The sequence below is a fragment of the Crocuta crocuta genome, unplaced genomic scaffold (genome assembly GCF_008692635.1).
Source record: "Crocuta crocuta isolate KB4526 unplaced genomic scaffold, BGI_CrCroc_1.0 scaffold6, whole genome shotgun sequence".
Lineage (NCBI taxonomy): Eukaryota > Metazoa > Chordata > Mammalia > Carnivora > Hyaenidae > Crocuta > Crocuta crocuta.
This window is the reverse complement of record NW_027531917.1, coordinates 12,053,479-12,077,193: the sequence shown is the minus strand read 5'-3', so window position 1 is coordinate 12,077,193 and position 23,715 is coordinate 12,053,479. Positions and strand designations below refer to the sequence as shown.

General features: G+C 33.8%; 1 protein-coding gene across 2 annotated transcripts in view; it reads left to right on the top strand.

Moving 5' to 3' along the window:
- The window catches only part of CADM2 (cell adhesion molecule 2), a 325,806-nt gene that overhangs the window by 127,682 nt on the left and 174,409 nt on the right, over positions 1–23,715 (top strand). Inside the window, exon 3 of one of the 2 annotated variants that reach the window (XM_077774848.1) lies at positions 21,523–21,675. In XM_077774848.1, the coding sequence (XP_077630974.1) occupies positions 21,523–21,675 (153 nt within the window). Of the gene's footprint in view, positions 1–21,522; positions 21,676–23,715 lie in introns of those variants that run through there. The other variant, XM_077774850.1, reaches the window with a different exon arrangement.

The following is a 23,715-nucleotide window of genomic DNA, read 5'->3' as shown; positions in this document are numbered from 1 at the left end:
GGTGATGGCATATCTGGGTGTGGTGATCTAGTTAGAGAGCCAGCTCGCTCAGTTCTTGATTAAAAGGCTTTGTCTGTGTGCTCACAGCCTGAGACCTGTGGGTTGTTTGAAGCCACAGCCCAGATTGTGGTGAGTTTTATTTTTAGCTTCCTTCAGAGTTGGGGAGCTTCACTCCAGGCCCTGGCTTTGAGAGCTTTCTATTCCTGGTTCTGTTTGTCTGAGAGCACTTAAATCTCTTTAACTCCATAGGAGCAAACTTTAGACCTTGAGGTAAAGAGGCCTGTAGCTCTGCAACCACTCTCCACTTCATTATATTGTTCTTTTCTGCTTATTTTACACGGAGGGCCAGTTTGTATGTCTGTCGTTGTTTTCTTTGTATTTTTACTATTATTATTATGTATTTGCAAGAATTGTGTTGAGTCATATGTGAACCCCTGCACCACCTTACCTGGAAACCCTGGTTTATTTGAATCATTTCTTTTTCCTGGTGGGATATGTATTTGTTGAATAACGTATAAAATCTGACATAAACAAAAAAAATTGTTAATAAATTCTATGGGCATTCGAGTAAAAAACATTTTTTTAAAAAATGGTAATAGGACTATAACATTTTCTAGTTATTATAGTCATGTTTCTTCTTTTCATGAGTTTTAGTTCAGCTGTGAGGTGGACACAGATGACTCAGGCACATGCATGATATTGCTCTTAAGAAACTTAATGTACAATAGACAAAATATTAACATAGATAATTAAAATATATTATAGAGATTGATAAAACCCCAGTGAGAACTCTATTTAAAGAATTCAAAGAAATGGGGCATCTTCGTGAGGAGGGTAAGCATAATTTCTATGCAAAGAACTATAAGAGCATTAGCTTATCAAAATAAATAGGATTTGGAACTCAGAGGTATGTGGGAAGATACCACACACAGAGAGATCCAGGAGAAGAGAGGCCCAGAAATGGGCAAGTTAGCAACCATACCAGTGACCATTTACCTTTGACTGGGAAGGACAAAATAAATGTGGATGGGCAGGAACTAGAATATACTTCTGTGTGTGGAAATATGTGCTCCTTTTCTGGGCCTTCTCACCTTCTACAAAACCACCCTTCCTTTTGCTAGAGCTAATTCTCTGCCCTTTGGTCTCCCACCCCAGCTGCCAGGTCATGACCTAACTTCATATTTAAATTTCCATAATAGTTTTCTTGATTCATTAGATTCTTATTTAATTACGTTCTATCCCCAGCTCTGATTTCAGAATTTTGTACTGCATTATCATTCACTTGTTTTCATGTTGCTCTGCAATTATCACGTACCTATTTTATAGCAGTATGTTTAATCTCCTCAAAATTGCAAGTTCTTCAAAATAAGTACAGGTACTTACTACTTCTTTGGAACTTCCTCTATACATATTCAGCATTATGAACAAATGTTTTAATCAATAATTTATGTATCTGGAAGAAACCTATTTAGAAACACAATCCACATCCTAGGTATTTTCCTTTTGTTGCTGTTTCTTCTCTCAATTTGTCTCTGTATCTCTCTACTTTCTTTCACTATGACTCTCCTACCCTCTCACTGCCTGAACGTACCAGTGTATTTTGTGGGCACACATATATACACATCTGCACACACATACATGAACATACAGAATCTCTATGAACAATACATCTAGAAGCAATAGTCTCTAAGAGGGATAATGTATAACTTCATATAATCAAACTGTAAATTCCTTTATCTTATTTATTTATTTTTAGGCAAAGCCAGCATCTTAGGAAGCTAGAAAAGTAAGATGTCCTTAAAGCCATCAATTCAGTCCTTTTATATATGTATAAAAGGTAACAACTGTATGTCAAAGACAGTGTCTGTGTCTATGTGCCGTCAATCACTTCCCCTCTTTTATTAGTCTCAGATAGAAGATAAACAACAAGACTGACAGTTTTGTGTCCTTTGCCATTTTGTGTCACCATCACGGATAAGATGATATTATGTCATCCTTCAAGACTGTCACATTTAGTGTCTTCTTCTATTTGTCTTAAAGACTGTTTTCCTCATAATCCTCATAAACACACAAATTACCTGTTGATTATATATTATTTTATTATGGAAATATTTTCCCATAATGCAATGCCCTCTATCATAGATGAGAGCATTTATTGCAGCTGCCAAAGCCTCCAGAATATATAGATGTTTTAAAGAAGTGTTTCTTAAATAAATGAAAGAATAAATATGACAAGCTATGTGGCTTTTCTTTTTCAAAATTCTCTATTATGATGAAATTGTAATAAATTTCTACATCTGTATAACATGGACATCAAACAAAGAATTTTGATATTTTAAACATAAACCCGTGAAGTATTTAGTACTACAATAAGAAATAATTTTTTTAAAACTTTAAATTCTGTTTATTTTGTTGGGGATAGGATATTTCTTTAAACAATATATGTTTGTTCAGAAAACTGATATCTGAGCTGAAATGATGATCAAAACTAGTGAAATGGAAAGACTTTAATATCGTTAATATGATAATCACAAGTTCCGTTTTTCTCTTTCTATTTTTTGGAACTTCATCTACTTCCACATTGTCTTATTTCCACATTTCATATTAAGATTTTATAGTATATTTATTGTCAAAAAACAGTCTAAATAAATGAAGGGGATCGATAACTAGCTAATAACCAATTTCAGTAACCATATGATTAATATTAAAAATATAGTTTGCCGGGGCATCTGAGTGGCTCAGTCAGTTAAGTGTCCTACTTAGGCTCAGGTCATGATCTCACAGTTCATGGGTTCAAGCATTGGGCTCTGTGCTGACAGCTAGCTCAGAGCCTGGAGTCTGCTTTGGATTCTGTGTCTCCCTCTCTCTCTGACCCTCCCCTGCTCACACTGTCTCTCTCTCTTTCAGAAATAAATAAAACATTTAAAAAATTTTAATAAAAAATTAAAAAAGTTTGCTATTTATTTTATATTTTCTAAAGTTTTAGTGTTTTAAAGATATATTATAATTTAGTTGCTAGAAATGAGAAAATTCAGAGAAGTACAAAGAAGCAGGAAAACAAAATCACCTGAAATTACAATAGTCTCGTACATACTTTTATATTTTATCATAAAACTGATACCAATCTGAACACTTAATGTTACTTCTGTTTTCAATTAGGGTTATATCATTTCCCTATGTTGAAGGTCTAAATGCTTAATATATGAAGGCTTCTTAATATTCTATCAAAACTTTGTTTCCTGGGGCGCCTGAGTGGCTCAGTCGGCTTCAGCTCAGGTCATGATCTCACAGTTCGAGGTTTCAAGCCCCGTGTCGGGCTCTGTGCTGACAGCTCAGAGACTGGAGCCTGTTTCAGATTCTGTGTGTCCCTCTCTCTCTGGCCCTCCCCTGCTCATACTCTCTCTCTCTCTCTCAGAAATAAATAAAACATTAAAAATTTTTTTTAAAAAAACTTTGTTTCCTAATATTTGGTATTAAGTATTTTTAATTATTATAAGTAATATGATGATGACTATTCTTATGCATATAACTGACAGCTTGTTCTTATGATTTTCTTCCTTTTATAATAAAACAATTTTCAAATGATTTTCCTAAATAAAGGAAATACATAGTATTTTTCTGAGACCTTGCATGTCTAACAATTTTTCTGTTGCAACATCATGTGGACGATCAACTGGTTGGTTATAAAATTTTTGCTGTATAAACTTTCATTCTCAAAGTTGTGGTGATATTGCTTCTTTTGTTTCAGCAATTCAGTAAATTTTAGAATGAAAAGACAGATTAATTTTAGCCATAGAAATTATTCTACTAATGTGTCTTTAATTACGTTCATCATATTTTTTTCAGTGATCTCTCTGTGTATTTGCATACACATGCGCACACATGCATGCACACACACACACACACACACACACAAAACAAAAGGCTATATATATCTTTGTAGTTTCCTTTGTTGCTTGGACTACCTTTTATTTTGCATTCTAAGAGATCTCAAATTGGATATCTACATCCCAGTTTCCATTTTTCACTACATTGATATGGTTTTGACTGTTGCCTTTACTTTGAATTTGAATTCTTTTTATTTTTAATCTATCATCATCTTTTTGTTATCATATCCTGCTTTCATTATATTTCAGATAATCCTTCTTCTCCCTCCTTCTGCTCTTTTTAATTAGAGTTTGTAACTTCTTATAGCATACCAAGGATTCTAAACACTTGCGTAATAATTTTGCTGATTCCTATAGCAAGTTCTGTAATAATTCTTTGGGATTATGTCCCTTTCTTTTTTTAAATATTTTTAAAGTTTATTTATTTTTTATTTTATTTTATTAAAATTATTTAATTTTTTTTGAGACAGAGAGACAGAGTACAAGAGACGAGGGGCAGAGAGAGTGTGTGAGGCATAGAATCTGAAGCAGGCTCCAGGCTCTAAGTTGTCAAGACAGACCCCAGCTCAGGGCTCAAACTCAGGAATCTCCAGATCATTACCTGAGTCAAAGTCCAGGTGCCCCTATGTCCCTTTGTTTTAATCAGTAGTATTTTTCATAGGACCCATATCATTTTTTATTTAATTCTTTTTGGTTACTTGCAGCAATGCTAGCTTCATTAACAAACAAAGTCATACATTTCAGGCATTAAAAGCAATAGGATTTTTATTCTTGCTGATGTAGTGTTCAATACAAAAGTTTTAGTGTCCTATGCCCTTTCACTCTGTGGGGATTCAGGAACCTGGGGTTCTCCAATTTCATGGCATTTTTATCACCTAGGGCTGTAAAATCCTCCACTTCCAAACAGGTGAAGGAAGAAAGGAGAATGGTAAACTCCACCAACATCTTAAAAACCTCAGCAATGAAATGAAGTCTGTCACTACTCACATTCCAATGGCTAAATCTAGTTACATGGCTTTACTTTAAAGTAAGGGGTTTCTGAGACAAGTAGCTCTTCATTGGACAACTACCTTCTGAACTTAATATGGCATGGAGAACACTTTTTTTGGGGGGGGTGGGGAGTAGAAAACTAGTCATCCTAGCCTCATTCATCCTTTGAAATAGAAAGATCTACCTAATCTAATGTATGATGGCATTTAATATGTGACTGTTACTTCTTATTCCAAAACTAGATGATAGATAAATATGCTAGCTCCTAGCACAATCCCAAATGTCTAGTTTGGCTAATCACCAAAAGTCATGTAGATTTTGGGTGGGATCTCACCTGTCCCGATTTTTCTGGGATCTCAGATATTACTAACAAATCAGAGTTCAGTACAGCCTACAGTCCTTATGGTATGTTGCTACCAAAGCTCTCCTTGTTCCCATCTTTTGCCTACATTTCACCTGTGAATACAATGTACCGCTGCCACTTCTAGATCCAATTCAGATGGCAGGATAATGCTTTTATTTTACTTAATGGATTATTGTAATATAAGATCCCTGGAGCTTAGTGGGAAAAGGATTATTTACTTCAAAAAGCAGCATTTATGTGGTGTTTGAAAGCTGTTCTTTTCATCTCATTTCTTTTCTTTTTTATTTCTTTTCTTTTCATTTCTTAATAGAGAATTCCCAGAAAGTATTTGCATAGTAGGTTGTTCTAAGTGTGTTGAGGCATATACAAGAAAATACAGTTATAGCAGAGTACTTCTAAAACATCGAATTACATGATTTTCTTATTCTCTTTCTCAGAAGAGAAAGTTTGGAAAGTTTCCAATACGAAACTCTTCCCTTTCATATTGTCTTTATTAAATCAGTGAATCTTTCTGAGAGAGAGGCAGGTTCTTTTTTACAGTATAGGCTAGTAGCTGGACTGCCTCAATCTCCACGGCCAAGCCAAGCTCAAAGCTCAAAAGTCTAGACCTCAGAGCTTCATATGAAAGCTGTGGGGTCAGCAAGTATAGGAACCTTTGAAGCAGTATATATCGTGCTATGGCTTTCCATCCTGAGAATTAGCAAAAGTAGAGTGTGTTCAGTGCTTTCTCTCTGGGTTTCAGAAGGCACCTCCACAGTATATCTCATTTCAACCCAGCTACAAAGTAGGAATGAATTCAAGGTCTTTACTGAACCATTATATTTAATGCAGTCAAACACAATGTGTTCTTTTATTATAGATTTCACATGATGTGTCTAATTTGATGTATATTTTTCTAATCTTTTCAGTAAGTTTTGGAATATTACTTGTGTGGATAACTGGAAAAGAGTCTTTTTCTATACTTGCTCCTAAAAGCCTTTTATAAAATTAGCTTTTATCAGTCACTCCTCATGTGTCTTTGGCTTCCCAACTTTAATGATTTTAGTTGTGCATTAGATTTTTGTCCCACACTATTTCAAATTGCCTCCTCATTTATTTATTTACACAAGTATTTATATATACCACAAATATACATAGAAGTCTATGTATTTATATAAATGATATGAACTCCTATACACAAATAATTTTAATTATTTTATATATAATACTATATAAGTAAGGTAATAAAAACATGAACATTTTCACAAATATTACACTTTAGTTGTGATATATTAAGATATGTTACCTCCTCTTTTTTACCATCACTGATTTTCTTTGCCATTTGCTAAAATGAGTCATAAGTAAAACTTGAATGCCCTACATTTTTATATATTGATAGGCTTCTGAAAATTATCATATAATTTAATATGAATTAGTGCTTTAAAAATTTTTAAGGTTTATTTATCTTAGAGAGATGGGGGGAGGCACAGAGAGAGAGGGAGACTAATTATCCAAAGCAAGCTCCAGGCTCTGAGATGTCAGCACAGAGCCCAATGAGGGGCTCAAACTCATGAACTGCAAGATAATGACCTGAGCCGAAGTCAGATGCTTAATCGGCGGAGCCACTTAGGCACCCCAAAGTAGCACTTTAAAAAAAAACAATTTCGACAAGTATGATAAGGAAGAGTCAAATTGTCTAATATAAAGAAAGAAAATTCAAGCAGTATAGGGAATGTTTCAATTTAAACTCGGAAAGTAGAATGTCATCCTTCAAATTTTACATGGTAAATTGTGGTTTATTTTATGGCTCTGACATTCATTACATTCCCATTAAATGCTTCTTAATTTATACAAGAAGATATTTTAGAAATAAAATTCATGATCAATATTAATTTGCTTATTTTTCAGAAACAGTGTTTACCTTCTTGAAGATTCACACTCCCCTCCTCCCCCACAGAAGGTGAAAAATTGAGGAAGGAAGCAAGATAAAGTTATTAAACTTTCAGTCATAAAATTAATTAGCTATGAAACAATTAAACACCTTTCATAGAAATCTATAAACTATTATTAATGAAATCTGTATATGGTTATGCATGAATTTCAAAAATATAAAAATGATTTTCTTAAACATATTAACAGATTCCTAGATTTTCAAACTTTGTGTAATGTAGAATTTATTTCACCTAATAATCACATTGTCCTCCAAAAGAAGGAAAAGCTGTGAATATTTAATCCAAATTTCAGGATTTAGGAGATTAGACTGGTTTTATTACAAATGAACACAACATAGTATTGAGTCTCTTCCTTTGTTACAAATACTAATTCAAGCCTTTCACAAGGTATGGAGCCCTATAAAGTTTCAAGATAACAAAATACCAAAGGCTGATTTCTCTATCTAACGAAGGCAGATGTTTTTCATTCCCCATGTACCTTTGTATATGCATTTCCATAATAGAATCACACATAATCTTCTTGTCTCTTTGATATAAATGCTCTATGAGAGTTACACCACATGGCTACATATGGTGGTTTTATGGAGGGATGTAAAAAATGAATTTCATATGTCTATAAGGAGACCAATATATTGTAGGTTGTGGAAAGAATGAGAGCTTACAGAAACAGCTCAGTTCAAATACCACATCTTCTTTTGCTCTATGAATCCTGGCAAATAGTGAGCTGTATCATATTGTGAACTGTATCAAATACTGAAAGATATTTTCTCAAGGAAAATAAGAAATAATGCGAAGGACACCTAGGGAAATATTGTTTTGAAGAGTAAACAAAATACTCACAAACTTTTATTTGTGGGAAATGAGTGTTTCATGAGAGGGAAGTGTATGCAAAATGACTTCCCAAAGCCAAAAGAGCTTCAAGACCTAAGAAAAAGACTAACAAATCTAATTTGACAAGAAATGGCTTATTAAAGAGTCTTACTAATAGAACAGGTCTTGGGCATCTGCTAGATCAGTAGATGGTCACAACCTCACCTCCCATAAGACCTGCTTTTATAGCCTTAGAGGTTGGGAGTACAGGTTGGGGGACCACCCAAGAGGGGAATGTTTCCCCTTAGGTGTGTGGCTCATAATCATATCTCTAGGGTAGATTAAGGATATTGTGCCCCCTAAGGTGTACTTAAGGTTAAGGGTGTGGTTAAACAAAAGGAGAGAATGAATGTGTGTGTGACTGGCTGTGCTCAAGATTTCAGGTCACAGAATAGTCATTATGGTAGATTTGTCCAAAATGATGTTAGTTTGGTTCACACTATGGGGAAAAAAGTTATTTTGGGTTTTTTTCTGCATAAGATCCTTAAAAATGTATATGAGAATTTTGTAATTTTTAAAATTTGATAATCATCTACTAACAATCTTTCCTTGTTTCCAATGCTACCCACATTGAACATTAAACAATATAATGTATTAAATGCAATTGAGTGGTGTTCACGTTAGGATGAGGCTACTATTAATCATGGTCTTTATTCACTAAATGACGGGAATGTAGTTGCATAAATAGCAGTATTTGAGCATTTACAATATGTAATGAATCAGAATTAACATTTATAAATTATACTTTATAAATTTAATTAATGATTAAATTTAATCATTAATATAAATTATATGTTTATATTAAAATTTATAAGCTTTGTGGTGTAAAAAAAACTTGAAGATCAAAGTTGCTAAAATTGTATGCTCCTACTTAATTTGCACGACATGTTTTGTTGATATGTTGCTACTTGTAATGGTATGTTTATTTGATGTGTTTCTCAAATGCAAATCATACCAAATGTGCAGATTGTTGAATCTTTTGACATTTTATATCTGAATTTTATACACTAGGCTTCTGTTATGTTTTTACACATTCTGACAAATGGTATATTCTTTTCTCCTTAACCCATTTTTTGAAGAGAGAAATGCACTGAAATGCCTCTATTTTTTGAATAGGCAAGATGATATTAGGGAGACAGAGTCATCTTATGTAAGAATGTTTTGAGGCACCTAGGTGGCAGTTGAGCATCCGACTTCAGGTCAGGTCATCATCTCAGTCTGTGGGTTTGAGCCTCGTGTCTGGCTCTGTGCTGACGGCTCAGAGCCTGAAGCCTGCTTCAAGATTCTGTATCCCCCTCTCTCTCTCTCTGCCCCTCCGCTGCTCGCTCTCTTATTCTGTCTCTCAAAATAAAGACATGAAAAAAGATTTTTAAAAGAATATTTTATTTATTGTAATTTTATATATATATATACACACACACAGAGCAATGCACTACTATTTTTCCACGTTGTCCAAAGTGGATTTTGTCATTTAAAATTTCACCTTTTATCAACTAGTCATGTATGTGTGTTTCTTTGTGACTTTGTGCTGCTGTCTCCCTAAATACTTTCTTTAGCATTCTCATTCATTTGAGGTGAATACCAAAGCCTAGGAGAAAGAGAAACCATTTTGAAATCATGCACACTAATTTTCTAAAGATGAAAGTTTGAAACACATTTGATTATCTGAGTAGTTCTTGTTGAATTCTTAACTTATGAGTGATATTATTTTCAGCTTAAAACTCAGTCAAACTAGACCTACATATTGAGCACAAAGTGGAATTCATATCAGATGATAAGATATGGATGAATAATACTGTTAATAAAATTAAGGTGTAACTCATTATTTGAAAACACCTTTAAAAATCTACCAAAGGGGCGCCTGGGTGGCTCAGTCAGCTAAGGGCCTGACTTCAGCTCAGGTCATGATCTCAAGGTCCGTGGGTTCGAGCCCCACGTCGGGCTCTGTGCTGACAGCTCAGAGCCTAGAGGCTGTCTTCAGATTCTGTGTTTCCCTCTCTCTCTGTCCCTCCCTGCTCATGCTCTGTCTCTCAATAAAATAATAAATAAATAAATAAATAAATAAAAAGTCTACCAAAAAATTTTAATAGATGAAAGCATTCGTATGGTATAATATACCATTAGTAATTTCCAACCACTGAAATCTGGAATTAATTTGATAGAATACATTTAAGAGTTGAATTTATGATTGAATTTAATAAGTGTTACTCATAAAAAAATTTTCGAAAGTCACTTGGACATTCTCCTGCAATGTGGGAAAGACACATAAACATTCCTGCCAAGAGACCAGGCAGCCATTACTTGGACAATTTCTTTGGCAGAGTCCACTGTCTCATGAGCTTGCTCAAAAACAATTGTGAAGAGCTCAATAGATAAAAAAGCAGTCTCTATATTAAACCCAAATCAACTTCTCACTAGCTTCTAATATCCAATGGGTTTGACCAGGATAAAGATGATCTCCACTTTAGGTGCCAATAACTCCTTCCTCCTCTACCTTCCATATTTTCTTTTCCAGTAAGACAACTCCCAGATTTAAAAAAAAAAAAAAAAGAGTTGGCACTACTTTCATTCTTTCTTAAAATATACTATACAGATTGTCAAAGATATGAATTAATATATACTGATAATATATGGGTTGAGGGTGTGTGAATGTGCATGGTAGCGGCATTTTCCTTCTCAAGCAGTTATCTTAGTGAAAATTTATTTAGAATTCTCAAATACATAGTTGACATTTTAGAGGATTTGTCATTGTCTAAAGAAAATGTGGAATTGTCTCATAATTGGCTTACAGTTATATTAGTTTAAGAAGACATATAGAATTTTATTTCAGTTTGTTATCTGAATTGAAATGAATATTTCATATTCTATTTTGGCAACATGTATACACATAGGTACATAATTAATATACATTTACAATTAATACAAACCATCCTGAATATTTTTTTATTCTAAAAAAGTTCTTTCGTGAATAATTAACAGTAATTCACCTCCTATTCTCTAAAACTAGAGTCATGCTCATAGCTTAGAGGATGGCATATTATAGAAAATAACTATAATATCTACTTTCATAGATACTTCTTTTCTGAATCTAAAGCAGTGTTAAGGAGAACATAGTCAAAAGAATAGATTCATAATTTTCATAATTGAGTATTTCAACAGAATTTTTGTATCAAATCACAACAAAGTTATGACTATTTTAGAGAAACTGTGTTATCTACTGCTTTCTAACCTTCCTGAATATCTACATTAATTTTTACATAGAAACATCAGTGCATACAGATATACTGGTACAAACAACCCTATAGTAACAAGGCAGGAACTAACTGCTCACCAATCTCTCTCTTTCCTGTGCCGACAGCCAGACTATTTTTGCCAGAGTCCCTCAAATATGGCCATGGACCTGAACTTGTAATAGGAGCTAAAGTAGAACATGCACTTCTAGGCCTCTGCTGTTAAAATTTCTGACACATGCCTCCTGTGGCTCACTTCCTCTCAGAAGATGTTCACAGTCAAAAGTTGAAGATGCAACTTATGTTCCTAATACTTCTATAGGGTACATTACCCTCCACCAATAACCTTGAGCCGTCCTTCACTGTTATGTGTTAAAGAACTCCTATTATTCTAAGTCACCCTACATCCAAAAGCAAATCCTTATTGTAAAGACAGTGAGTATAATGATATTTAGATGGTTAGCTAGAGATACAAAAGAACACTTAAATATATTTGCTTTAGCTTTATAAAGTTCTTTTTGCCTTATGACATTGTCAAAGTGGGAGTAAGATAGCTATCTATCTTTAAGAAAAAGAATAAACGGTCATTACCTGACTCCACAGATTTAGAAGGTGTACCAGCATAGACCACTATAAAGAATGGGATGGCAACTCTACTGCCTTAGATTTTTTAAATTTCAGTTACATAATTCAAATTATATTATAACATAGAAAGTAATTGTTAATGGAGTCTTAAAAATGAATTTTGCTTTGTCTGAATTGTGAAAATATGTATTATATTTTATTTTTAAGATTTTGATCTCTACTAATGATATTTTGGCATTATACAAGTAAGAAAACAATAATGACTTAGAACCTAAAAACCAAAACCAGCAAACTCCTTTTTTTTTAATTGATTTTTGAGAGAGAAAGAGAGACAGTGTGAGCAGGGAAGGGTCAGAGAAACAGGGAGATACAGAATACGAAGACAGGCTCCAGCCTCTAAGTTAGCTGTCAGCACAGAGCCTGATGCAGAGTTCAAACCAATGAACCATGAGATCATGACCTGAGCAGAAGTCAGATGCTTAACTGACTGAGCCACCCAGGCGTCCCCAGCAAACTCCTTTTAAGTCAAATTTTACAAAATGAAAATTCATCAGGGACAAGGAACCTATGAGAACATAAAATTTTCAATGTCATTATCACATTAAAATACATCATTACTTTATCATACTGTCCTTTTTTATCTTACTCTATGACAGAATTAGCCAGGTTCACCTGCCATTTTATACATTTGTACTTCCACCTGTTAATTCATTTACTTTTCCAATAGAGAGAAAGGGTATTATATTTAGGGCACTATGTGATTTATTATGGAGAGTAGCAAACAGTCTCATCCATGGCTGGATGTTCCAAATGATGAGCACTTAGTAAGATAAATGGTACATATCAGTATATAAATGCTGGACCATGTAATAATGTTCACTTTTAATCTCATTGGCTCAACAAATGATTATTGAGCTTCATGCAGGTTCCTGCCTAGGAAAAATAAAGGAAGACATGAATGTAGTTGTAGGTGTACAGCAAGAAAGAAATATGTTAGTTAGCCTGAATAAGTATGACCTTGAGACATGCAGAGGAAATGATATACCTTAGGTAAAAAGGCATGAATTACCATGTTTGAACACATGCTCTTATACTTTTAAAGTATTAGGCATTTTGAGGAAGGATAGGGAAATAGACTGGAAAAGTAGGAACTTATGTTACATGATGAACTGTTTAAATGTTATGTTATAGAAGAGATAATAGGGAAGGAATATAGATCAATAGATCAGGGCTTTAGGGACTTAGTAGAGTGGAAGCCTCTCCATCAGGACAGATCTTGAGGAGGACACTGTGAGGAAGAGATGCAAGCCTTAGCAAAGACAAGAAGATTGGAAGGTAGAAATATCATGGAGCTTATATTTAGTCCTCAAACATTAATAACTTTTCCATATCCAAGTTTATGAATTATTAGTATATTTTAGGTGTCATAACATTTTGCTTTTTTATAAGGTTCCATAATAATAAACAATAAACATGGGAATGAGAGTAGTGAATTTTTGTTTTTATTCACTTGAAGTAAGAAAATCTGAGATTTAAAAATTAAAATTCCACCAGTGGAAAAATAAAAACTTCCTTCAAATAGTGACACAGTTTCCAGATTTATTGCTTGGGTTTTGTTCACATTTTCTATTCTAAAACTCCATTTACTATGGCTTCAGTAAAAATCCAGTCCAAGCTGAAACTTGGTATACCGAATATCAGCTCTGGAGCAATGGTTGTTTTTACAATTTTCCAGAAGATTGATTTAGATTGCTTTGTGTTGTATGATTGTAAAGAACAAAATAGAAAAGGATTCACTAGCATGATATTTTATTCTGTCTGTGTTAACTTCTTTTTTTCTGTTCATAATATAATTACAAATAACAATACTGATTTGTTATTATTATAACAATACAGTATTATTATTAATACTGAGCTATTAATAGAAAAACACTTTTATAAAAATGAATAAGTGTGGCTAGATTTCCTTTCTACCTCATTTACAATATCTTGAGGCATATTTTGATATCATACATGTCATACATGTCAGATAAGAGTTAAGCCTCGGATCTGTGACTCATTTGAAGACTACTAGAGGTTACTTGACTAATTTTTTTTTTTTCTGATTTTTTAGGATACAGATTTAATTAGTAGAAAAATCATTCTGTTATACCAAAACAAAGTTGACCTCATAAAGCTTTAATTCCTTGTTCTAATTCTTATCCTTGGGGACAGTTGAGATTGCAGCTGAAAAAAAACAAGGGTTAGCAGATTGCATGAGTCAGATTGCTTAGTGAACTGTTCTAGAGAAATCAGTAGGGGCAAAGCAGAGTAGGCAGTTAGCATGAGTCTGGGTGGACAAAGTGGGGGAGCAGGCCTGTTGCAAAAACAAAGTTGGAAAACAAAGCAGAGTTGCTGGTCTGGGAAACCTTGAAACAACAAAGTCAGATTCGTGGGAAGGAGTCTATTATCAGGCAGCAGGCAGCAAAATAAACTTGATATTGAATCAAAGGGAAGCATTCTTAGGTACAACTTTCCCATAGGCATAACTCAGCTTATTGTATTGACACATCTAACGCTCTCTAGGAATCAAGTAGGGACACTTGGATGGTAGGGAGTTAAGCTGCAGTCAAAGAGAATGAAAGCTGACATACCTATAGTTCCTGAAATCCCATCACGTTGGTGATGTTAAACTTCACAAAATGTGAGTTACTGGTTAGATAATAAATGTATTTTTAAGGGACTCCTGCGTGGCTCAGTCGGTTACGCATCCAACTCTTGGTTTCGGCTCAGGTCATGATCTCATGGTTTTATGAATTCCAGCCCCATATTGGGCTTCTGCACAGCTGGCTGAGAGGAGCCTGATTGGGATTCTCTCTGTTTCTCTCTCTCCCTCTCCTTTCCCCACTCACATTGTCTCTGTCTCTCTCAAAATAAACAAACTTTAATAAATAAATGTACTTTTAAAACTTCTAAATGTTTGCAGTGATTGTCTTGGCAAAAGTCCATGGTGTAGGAGAGTATGCTTTTGGAAACTTATGCTCAACATTGAGAATTTAAGTAGACAAAATGACACTTGAAATTACTTCTGTCACCCTGATGCAGGTTTTATCCTGAGTACTTGCCTATAGAATATAATGAATATTTATAACAATAAAGTCATTTGGTATACACTATCCATTTAGCATAAAAATATTTCTAAAATAAAGTTAATGTATATAATTAACTGTAAATATATGCAAAGGTTGATGGTCCGCAGATGAAATTTAATGTAACACATTATTAACTGGCATCTATATAACATGGTATGTGTAAAGCCTCATTGGAAATACAGAGTGATATAACATAATCTTTATTTAAGGAAGTTTTAGGTAAAATGAGAACTAGGACAAAATGCAAAAACAATAAGATTTGCTAAATTTTAATAGTCTCTTAAAAGTGATTACATAAGAAAATATGATTTTTATCATTATTTAAGCACCATAAAATGTGACATGAATTATTTATTACTCACTGGAAACCAAGTTATGTTTGAAAATGTTTCTGGCCAGAAGTTTGTGATCACCTATATAAATAACATAACACTTAAGAAAGGGAAACTATTAATGCAAATATGCATAAATTATTATCAGGTTCTTAAATGAATAATGTCAGATAAATAAAATAATACTAGTGTTATTAAGTTCATTTTTTAAAAATAATTAATATATAACTTATTAACTCTGGCCAGTAACTTTTGTTAGAAATTAGTATAAAATGCAACTAAAATCCTCCAAGTAATTGCCTTGGGAATTTTTATTTTATATAACATGCATCCCATATATTCATTTGTATGATTGATAAACCGTTTAAAACCAATGGTATGTTGGGAAAATATTTTTCCCAGCATTAAGTATTACTTAATAGATTCTTACTGGTTGATCAGTGCTTCTTATTTGCAGCTAAGATTAAGTTATCCAGAGTTCAGAGTTTTGAGCCATGAAATCATTTCCCCAGTGGGTGGCAGGTACCTAATAGCTGGTGAGGTGTGAACTCAGAGTAGCCCACTTTCCCATTAGCTCATTTTTAAAAAAAACTTCTTAATGTTTAGTTATTTTTGAGACAGAGAGACAGAGTGCAAGCAGAGGAGGGGCAGCAGAGAGGTAGACACACAATCGGAAGCAGGCTCCAGGCCCCATTATGTCAGCACAGAGCCCAACACGGGGTTTGAACCCATGAACTGTGAGACCATGACCTGAGCTGAAGTCGGACACTTAACCGAGTGAGTTGCCCAGGTGCCCCCCCACCAATTAGTTTATTTTTAATCTCTGTGATGTGTGAGCAATTGCCTTTTATTATTTTATTACACAGTCATTTCTTCTCTTCAATTATGTTTAAAATCTTTTCTTAATGAGATCTTTGAGTTTTTTTTTTTTTTTTAAGTTAAGGAAAACATTTTCTTTGAAAGATTGAATTCACTCCAGCTAACAATTATCACAATTCTTTATTTAGGTTCCGATAATGTTTGGGACTTACTATATGGAAAAGTTAAATAATACGGATTTTCTCTGATTAGCTACTGCTTTTTGTGTTCATTTGAAAACCATAAGCTCACATGACAATAGCTTCAGAGATCACTCATTCAGTATTTCAAATCATTTTCCAATGAAATCACTTTGTTAAAAATTTTCATAGCATGATGTTTCTGGTTCTTTTATGCTCAACAGTGTCTAACCAGGACACTTTTTCTCTTCTTTTTTTTTTTTTTGGTTTCTCTCCCATAGGGGAGCCTGTGGAGATATATTCAAGAGGACTTCCTAGTTCAGTTCTTTTTCACTCTGCTCTTATCATATACAGACAGAGTTGGCTCTCAGCTTCATTTCAATAGCCATTCACTGACTACCGTATCCTGTGCAGATAGTGATGGTGCAGGGCGCTGAGATGGGGAAGACAGGGATCCTGCTCACAGGGAACCCACTGAGTTATAGTATATCCCTCTCTGGGCTTTTAAAGGCTTTCCTTTATTCCTTCATACTAAAAATGTTATACAGTAAACTGCAGATGACATCATAAGTATTTACAAACCTGAAAAGATAAATACTACAGATGTACAATTTGTTTAAAATACTCAGTCCAATGAGAATCTCTCTGGGCAAGTGAATTATCAAGGAAATTTACAAAATAAATAGTCCCTTTACTAATTGTGTCAATTTCATGGGTCTTGGAATTATGTTTTCAGGTTTTGAATATGTATTTATATGTTTCAATGCTCTAAACCATATTCCTTATTTTTCTACTCAATTATTATCTCTGCCCCACACTCCACAGACTGAGGCACAAATCTGAGTGACTTGTTTAGTTTCCTATGGTTAATCAGGGAGAGAGTTTACATTAAAATGCAGATATTCTGCAGAGCCTAGTTTTCAGTCAGACTGGTAGGAATCATGTAACAATTCAAAATATTATATGATTTGGTAAACTAAATCAATGGGGACACTTCAGACACTAAAATATTCAGGATCTCATAAGCATTCTAAACTCAAAATATCTTAATATATCATTGTAGATTAGCTTTAAGGGATTTACCTGAAATCATTTAGTTCAACTCATAATCAAAGATGAAAATAAATCGGGAGTTATTATCCACAGGAAATCTGACTGTGGAAATAAGCGCCTAAAGCAGGCTTTTTAAATATCAAGTCATTGCTTTTAGCCTTACTCCATGCAAATGGTCTAAATATTAAAGTTTTATATTTGTATACATATATTGAATAATGGAGCTTGACTTCGGTGATGTTATACAGTTTCCACAAAATAGTCTGACCAAAAAAGAGTTAAATTTATTTTGCTAAGATTCACTGAAAATTGTAAGCTCTGTCTCTCTGTCAGTGGGAACTGTGTTAGAAGAAATGAAATTGAACACAGGGGGTAAGTAACAAGCTTTACCCGTATAAAATCATGGCAGAAATCTTGGATTTTTCCTTTTGGTGACCTCTTTTTTGAAGAAACAAGAAATACGTAATAAATATTTTTCTTAAATAAATCACAGCTTTGAAAAGTGGTTGATATAGCTTGAGGTCCTATTGGAGAAATATCGAATCTGTGTCCCACTGTTTCCTCCGGAAACTGAACAAGGCATATACATATATATACATATATAGTGCATGTAGGAGATAGGCTATGAAATAGACATTTTTTAAAATGTCTACTGTATCTTAATAGAGTCGCAAATACAAACATAATCAGACTTGCCTTATGTTTTATATTCAATAAGATTAGTTTCAAAATATTTGTAACCATATGTCTCTATAGAATTAGAATTAATAAAGAATGGTAGCAGAGGGACTACAATCATTAAGATGTGTGTCATTTGAGTATCTGGATTTTTTTAATGAATATATTTAAAACCATGACAATTTAGAATTATCCTGAATATTGTATATTATTGCCTGCTCCCTTCACAAAATATATAGGGGAGGTATAGGAAATTTAAGAATATTTGGCACTTGGGATCCCCCTCCTGCTCTGTGGCAAATGTGTATAATAAATTTTAAGCTTTGATATCCTGACCAGTACTCTATTTCTTCAAAGGTACACAAAAATTTTTAATTGAGTTTTTATTGTAGATTCATACTCAGTTGTGTGAAATAATGGAGAGATTTCATCAACCTTTGACCCAAATAACGTCTTGCAAAGATACCACGACTAGGAAACTGATATTGATATAGTTGACCAATCTTATTTGGTTTCCTCAATTTTACATGTACTCATCTGTGTGTGTGTGTTTGTGTGTGTGTGTTTGTGTGTGCACGCATGTGTGTGTATTTAGTTCTATTAAATTTTATTTCATGTGTAGCTTCATGTATTCATCACTATAGCCAAAATACAATACAGTTTCCATACCACAAGGATTGCTCTGTGCTATCCTTTAATAATCACATCCATGTCCCTCCCCATCCCTTCTACCACTTAGTGTCCTTAACCCTTTGTAAACTCTAATCTCTTTTCTATCTTTATAATTGTATTATTTCAAGACACTATATAAATGTATTTTATCTATAATTATAGGGTTTTTGAGTGTATTACTTTGTATATTTTCTTAGTAGTTGCTCTGGGATTGAAATACACATATGTGATTTATACACAATCTACAAGTAATGGTTTACCATTGTGAGTAAACTATGGAAACCTTACTTCTTTTAGGTCCCTTTGTCCTGCCCACTTTTTACTTGTCTTGAGTATTCCTTCTATGTTTCCTCAACATTAAATCAATTGATGTAATTTTTGTTTCAAACATCATATAATGGAGACGATTCAGGAGAAGGCTGATTTATATTGTATTTACCCATGTTTGTGTTCTTTCCATTGTTCTTTCTTCCTTCCTGATGCTCCAACATACGTTTGTTTTTTCCCTAAAGAAATCAACTTTTCAAGACAGATCTGCTAGAGAAACATGTTCTTAGTTTTCCTTCTTCTAAGAATATATGTATTCCCTTTTGATTCCTGAAGTTTCGTTTCCCTGGTTAAGAAATCACTGTTGGTAATTCTTTTCTTTCAGCACTTAAATAATGTCCCACTTCCTCTGGCCTCCATAATTTCAAATGAGAAATCTATTGTCATTTAAATTGATGTTCTCTTATAGAGTATATGTCTTTCTCTCTGGCTGCTTTAAAGACTTTTTTTTTGGTCTTCCAGTTTAATTTTGATGAATCTTGATATAAACTTCTTTGGGTTTATCACATTTGAGATTAGATTGATTCTGTACATTACAATTATATCTTTTGGCAGATTTGCAGTTTGGGACCATTATTTCTTCAATCTCTTTCAACCCTAATATCTTTCACTTATTTGAAACTTGTATAGTGCCTATATTGAATATTTGGTTATTGTCCCACAGTTCTCTGAGGCTCTCTGCTTTTTTTTTTTCCAATCTATTCTCTTTCTCTTATTCACATTGAGTTATTATAGTGCCCTATCTATAAGTTTACTAATACCATCATCTGTCATCTCTACTGTACTGTTAAGCCAATTTAGTATTTTTCATTATTATATGTTTTGTCCTCTATATTTTTCATCTGATTTTTTTATCATTACTTTGCTGAGATTTTCTATTTTTTGTTTCAAGATAACTACTAATTGATTGCTGATGTATTTTTATGATGGCTTCTTTAAATTATTTGTCAGATAATTACATTTGTTTTAACTCAGTGTTGGTGGTCTCTATTGATTATTTTTCCACCTCAAGTTATGATTTTCCTGGTATTTGGTGTCACCAGTGATGTTTTTATTATATCCTGGACATTACAGCTAGTATATTAGGAGACTCTGGATTCTATTTTAATCTTTATTCTAGGAGGCAGTCACCCTGTTTAGGTTTAACATACAGGTCCTGGCTTATATTTTCAAGTCATGGTTGAACCAACAATTGACTTTTCAGAGCCAAAGTGTGCTATTTGGTCAGCTTGAAGTATATAGTTGTACTAGGTGTCAACCTGGCCCCCACTGTAACCGTTTAAAGAGGCAGACGATCTTCCACAGGTCAGGCTGCTTGATGGCTCTAGTGGGGGTATGTGGTTCTCTAGCTCATAAGAAGATCACTTTAAGGGCTGGGTACTTGTCAGAGATGGATCATTTCTCTGCCATCACTGCCCGGTTGATCACTATCTGTGGTCACTGAAGGGGAGTCTCTAGCCCAGTGGGGAAAGAGATTGCTTTCCATGGCCATTTGTAGTTAGTGACATTCTCACTTGATTCCCCTTGAAGATAGCCCAGTCGTTTCCAAAGATGCTGGCAGGGCTTGCATTTGATATGTGATAAAAAAAAAAAAAATAGTCTACCTAGGCTACATTCTGTTGCTAGGTTGTCAGTGGAAGAAACTAAGCTTCAGCTGGTTTTTGTTATTGGTTGGGAAAAGGCTGTGTTGTTCTTCAGGTCCCAGTGTCCTTAACCTGTGCTCTTTCCTCTTTCTATCTTTCAGAGTCCTCCTTTAGTGGCCTCTTGCTTACTTCTGAACTTTATAGCGGTACTTAGTAGGAAATATAATAATATTCAAACTTTTTAATATTTTTCCCAAAATGAAATTCTGTGACAGAAAAGGTGATGTGAACCAAAGAATATGCTAAAAGTATTTAACAGATGGTACAGTAGAGGTACCGACCAATCAAGGCAACTTTAAATATTCAACACCTTACAGGTGCTTTTCAGCTGAAAGTTAGCTCCGGTTTAAAGGAAGTTCAACATGTTTCTCTACTGTAGAGAAAATGCTTTCAATATGCTAATGTGAGTTGTTAGTCTCTTAGAAGGAATGCAGCTATCACAGTTTTCCCAAATTTATCGGTGCATATAAGTGAAACCTGTTTATGGTTTTTCTAGATACTAGAATTCCATGAAAGCCTGTGGAGGAAAGCCATTGTTATCACCACCAACATCTACCTCATCTGAAGTATTGTACTAGATGCAATCATTTAATTAAAAAGTTATTTCTGAGAACATTATGGAACACCTAATTCTACTTTGATTTTTTTTAAAAATCTGATAAAATATTTCCATATATTTAAACCTTCCTATAAACTGTATCAGGAAATAAGACTTAGATGAGATTTATGGCCAAAGACAATATTTATTGTGTTGTGCTAAAAATATTTACTCTAACAGTACTGATTTTTTTTTCTAATATTATTTGCATTTTCAATGTTTTCGTTTTCTAGCTTTAAGGGACAACAGGATTGAGCTGGTTCGAGCTTCCTGGCATGAATTGAGTATCAGCGTCAGTGATGTGTCTCTCTCCGATGAAGGGCAGTACACCTGTTCTTTATTTACAATGCCTGTCAAAACTTCCAAGGCCTATCTCACTGTTTTGGGTAAGTACAAGGAACTGACACTATGTGATCACAAGCTACAGCAACATGATTCAATAACAAATGTATATTCTGAGGATCATATTAATAGATATAGTTTAGTCCCTTTTCTGCTACATTTTAACAAGAGGTATTTAAAAAGTCACTTAATCACTGTTCCAATTTAGAAATAAAGTGTAACAGTTTGTATGACTTCCCGAGAGCACCCATTTTGTTTCTTAATGAGCAATAGATACCAGGTTTCTTGATTATCAACTAAATTCCTTTGTGTTAAATCATCTAGATATTGTATATCTGGCGATCCTTTATAAAATAATGGAATAATGATCATAGTGAATTCAGTGTGTCTATAGAGCGGTCTTCCATTTTATTGTATAAATCATCTGAGAAGGGCCTTCTCTAATCTTTATAGCTTTCAAATATGACTTTGTTTATATTAGCATTTAAATGACTCTGACTTTTTGCATCTTATCTTTTATTTTTTCTAGATTCTTAAGTGAAGAACATAATGTCAGTCAACATGTAACTTGTAGCTTCTCTCTGGTTTTATTTTCTAAATACTGGGCCTTTTCCCCAAAGGTTAAAGTGACACAAAAAAGCATTACATTCATAGAGATTCAGAGGAAATAAAGTTGCAGCTAAGAGCTCTCTGTGATTCCGCAGACGTCACGGCCCAATCAGCTGAAATTGTTGCAGTTCATTGAAACACACCTGCGTACTGAACAAGTTAGAGGAGTTTAAAGATTGATTTTTTTTTTTTTTTGCCCCTAGCTTGCCTTCCTTTTTTATAGATAAAGGCATAACATTGCATATAAAAGAACTAATGCATGTTGTTCTCCTAGGGAGGAATATTAAAGTTAATCCAGCTAGTGAATTGGTTTTGTACAAGCAACATGAAATATGTTACTTTGCAAGTCCCACTGGGACTATTTTTAAAAATCTTCATCAGTTTGCCACCAGAGACAAAATATATCCACTAAAATGGAGTATTTCAAGATAACGACCGCCTAAGGTTAATGTGTTCTTCTGTCGAGAGCCACCTTGAGACTCCAGCAATAGACAATGGGTTGATTCAGTTTATTAATGATGGTATGGCAAATATTAAAAGAAAGCATATGAATGTGAATAGGAAAAAAAATCCAACTAATCACAACATGTTAACCATTTATCATTGGTGTTCCTGTTTTTGTTTTAATTTATATTTCTCTTATTGGTGCTTTCCAACATTCTTACATTTTATTCTTTTCAAATTGAATTACACAGTACAATAAAGATATTTCAGTCTGTGTTTATTATTGAATGATTTTAAAAGAAATTTTAATAAACCTTTATCACAACAAGAGATTATGCAAGAAATATGAAATGTTCAATTATTTAAATAATCCATGTACTATCTCTGCATATTAGTTATCTACTTAGTCACTGGATGACTTGGACCAGAGAAGGCAGTGGTGATTAGCATCAAAAATAATATGCATCATGCCTCATAAAACCACCACTGCATTTCTAATACAAATGACATCAAAACCCTCTGTTTAAAAATCAGAAAAGTATTGTTGCAGTTATTGATAAATCTCTTATTCTAAAATGCATTTTTGAACAATGTGCATAGATGATAATAATATCTTTTTAAGCTATGAGAATTATGAAATCAGGAATGCAAAGTGCTCTTTTAGTTAAATCACAATTTGCTAAAGAATAAGGAAATGTGCTTTGTGGATTTTTTCTCCCATCGCAAACAATTTACCTTCTTAAATCCTTATACTGATCAGTCTTAAGATATACTGAATGGCTGCTTTTGAGATTTACACAGTATTTTTTGCAAGTAAAACTTTAAAAGCTACTTTGAACTAAATGCATTTTAAGTGCTTTCTGGATAACACACACATACAAACAGACACACGCACGCACGCACACACGGTAGTCTCCCCCCTCCCCCCACCATCCCAGATTTCATCTTCCACAGCTTAAGTTACCCATGATTGACCCTGGTCTGGAAGCAGATGATCCTCCTTCTGACTTTTCCTTGGGCCAATAGTAGCC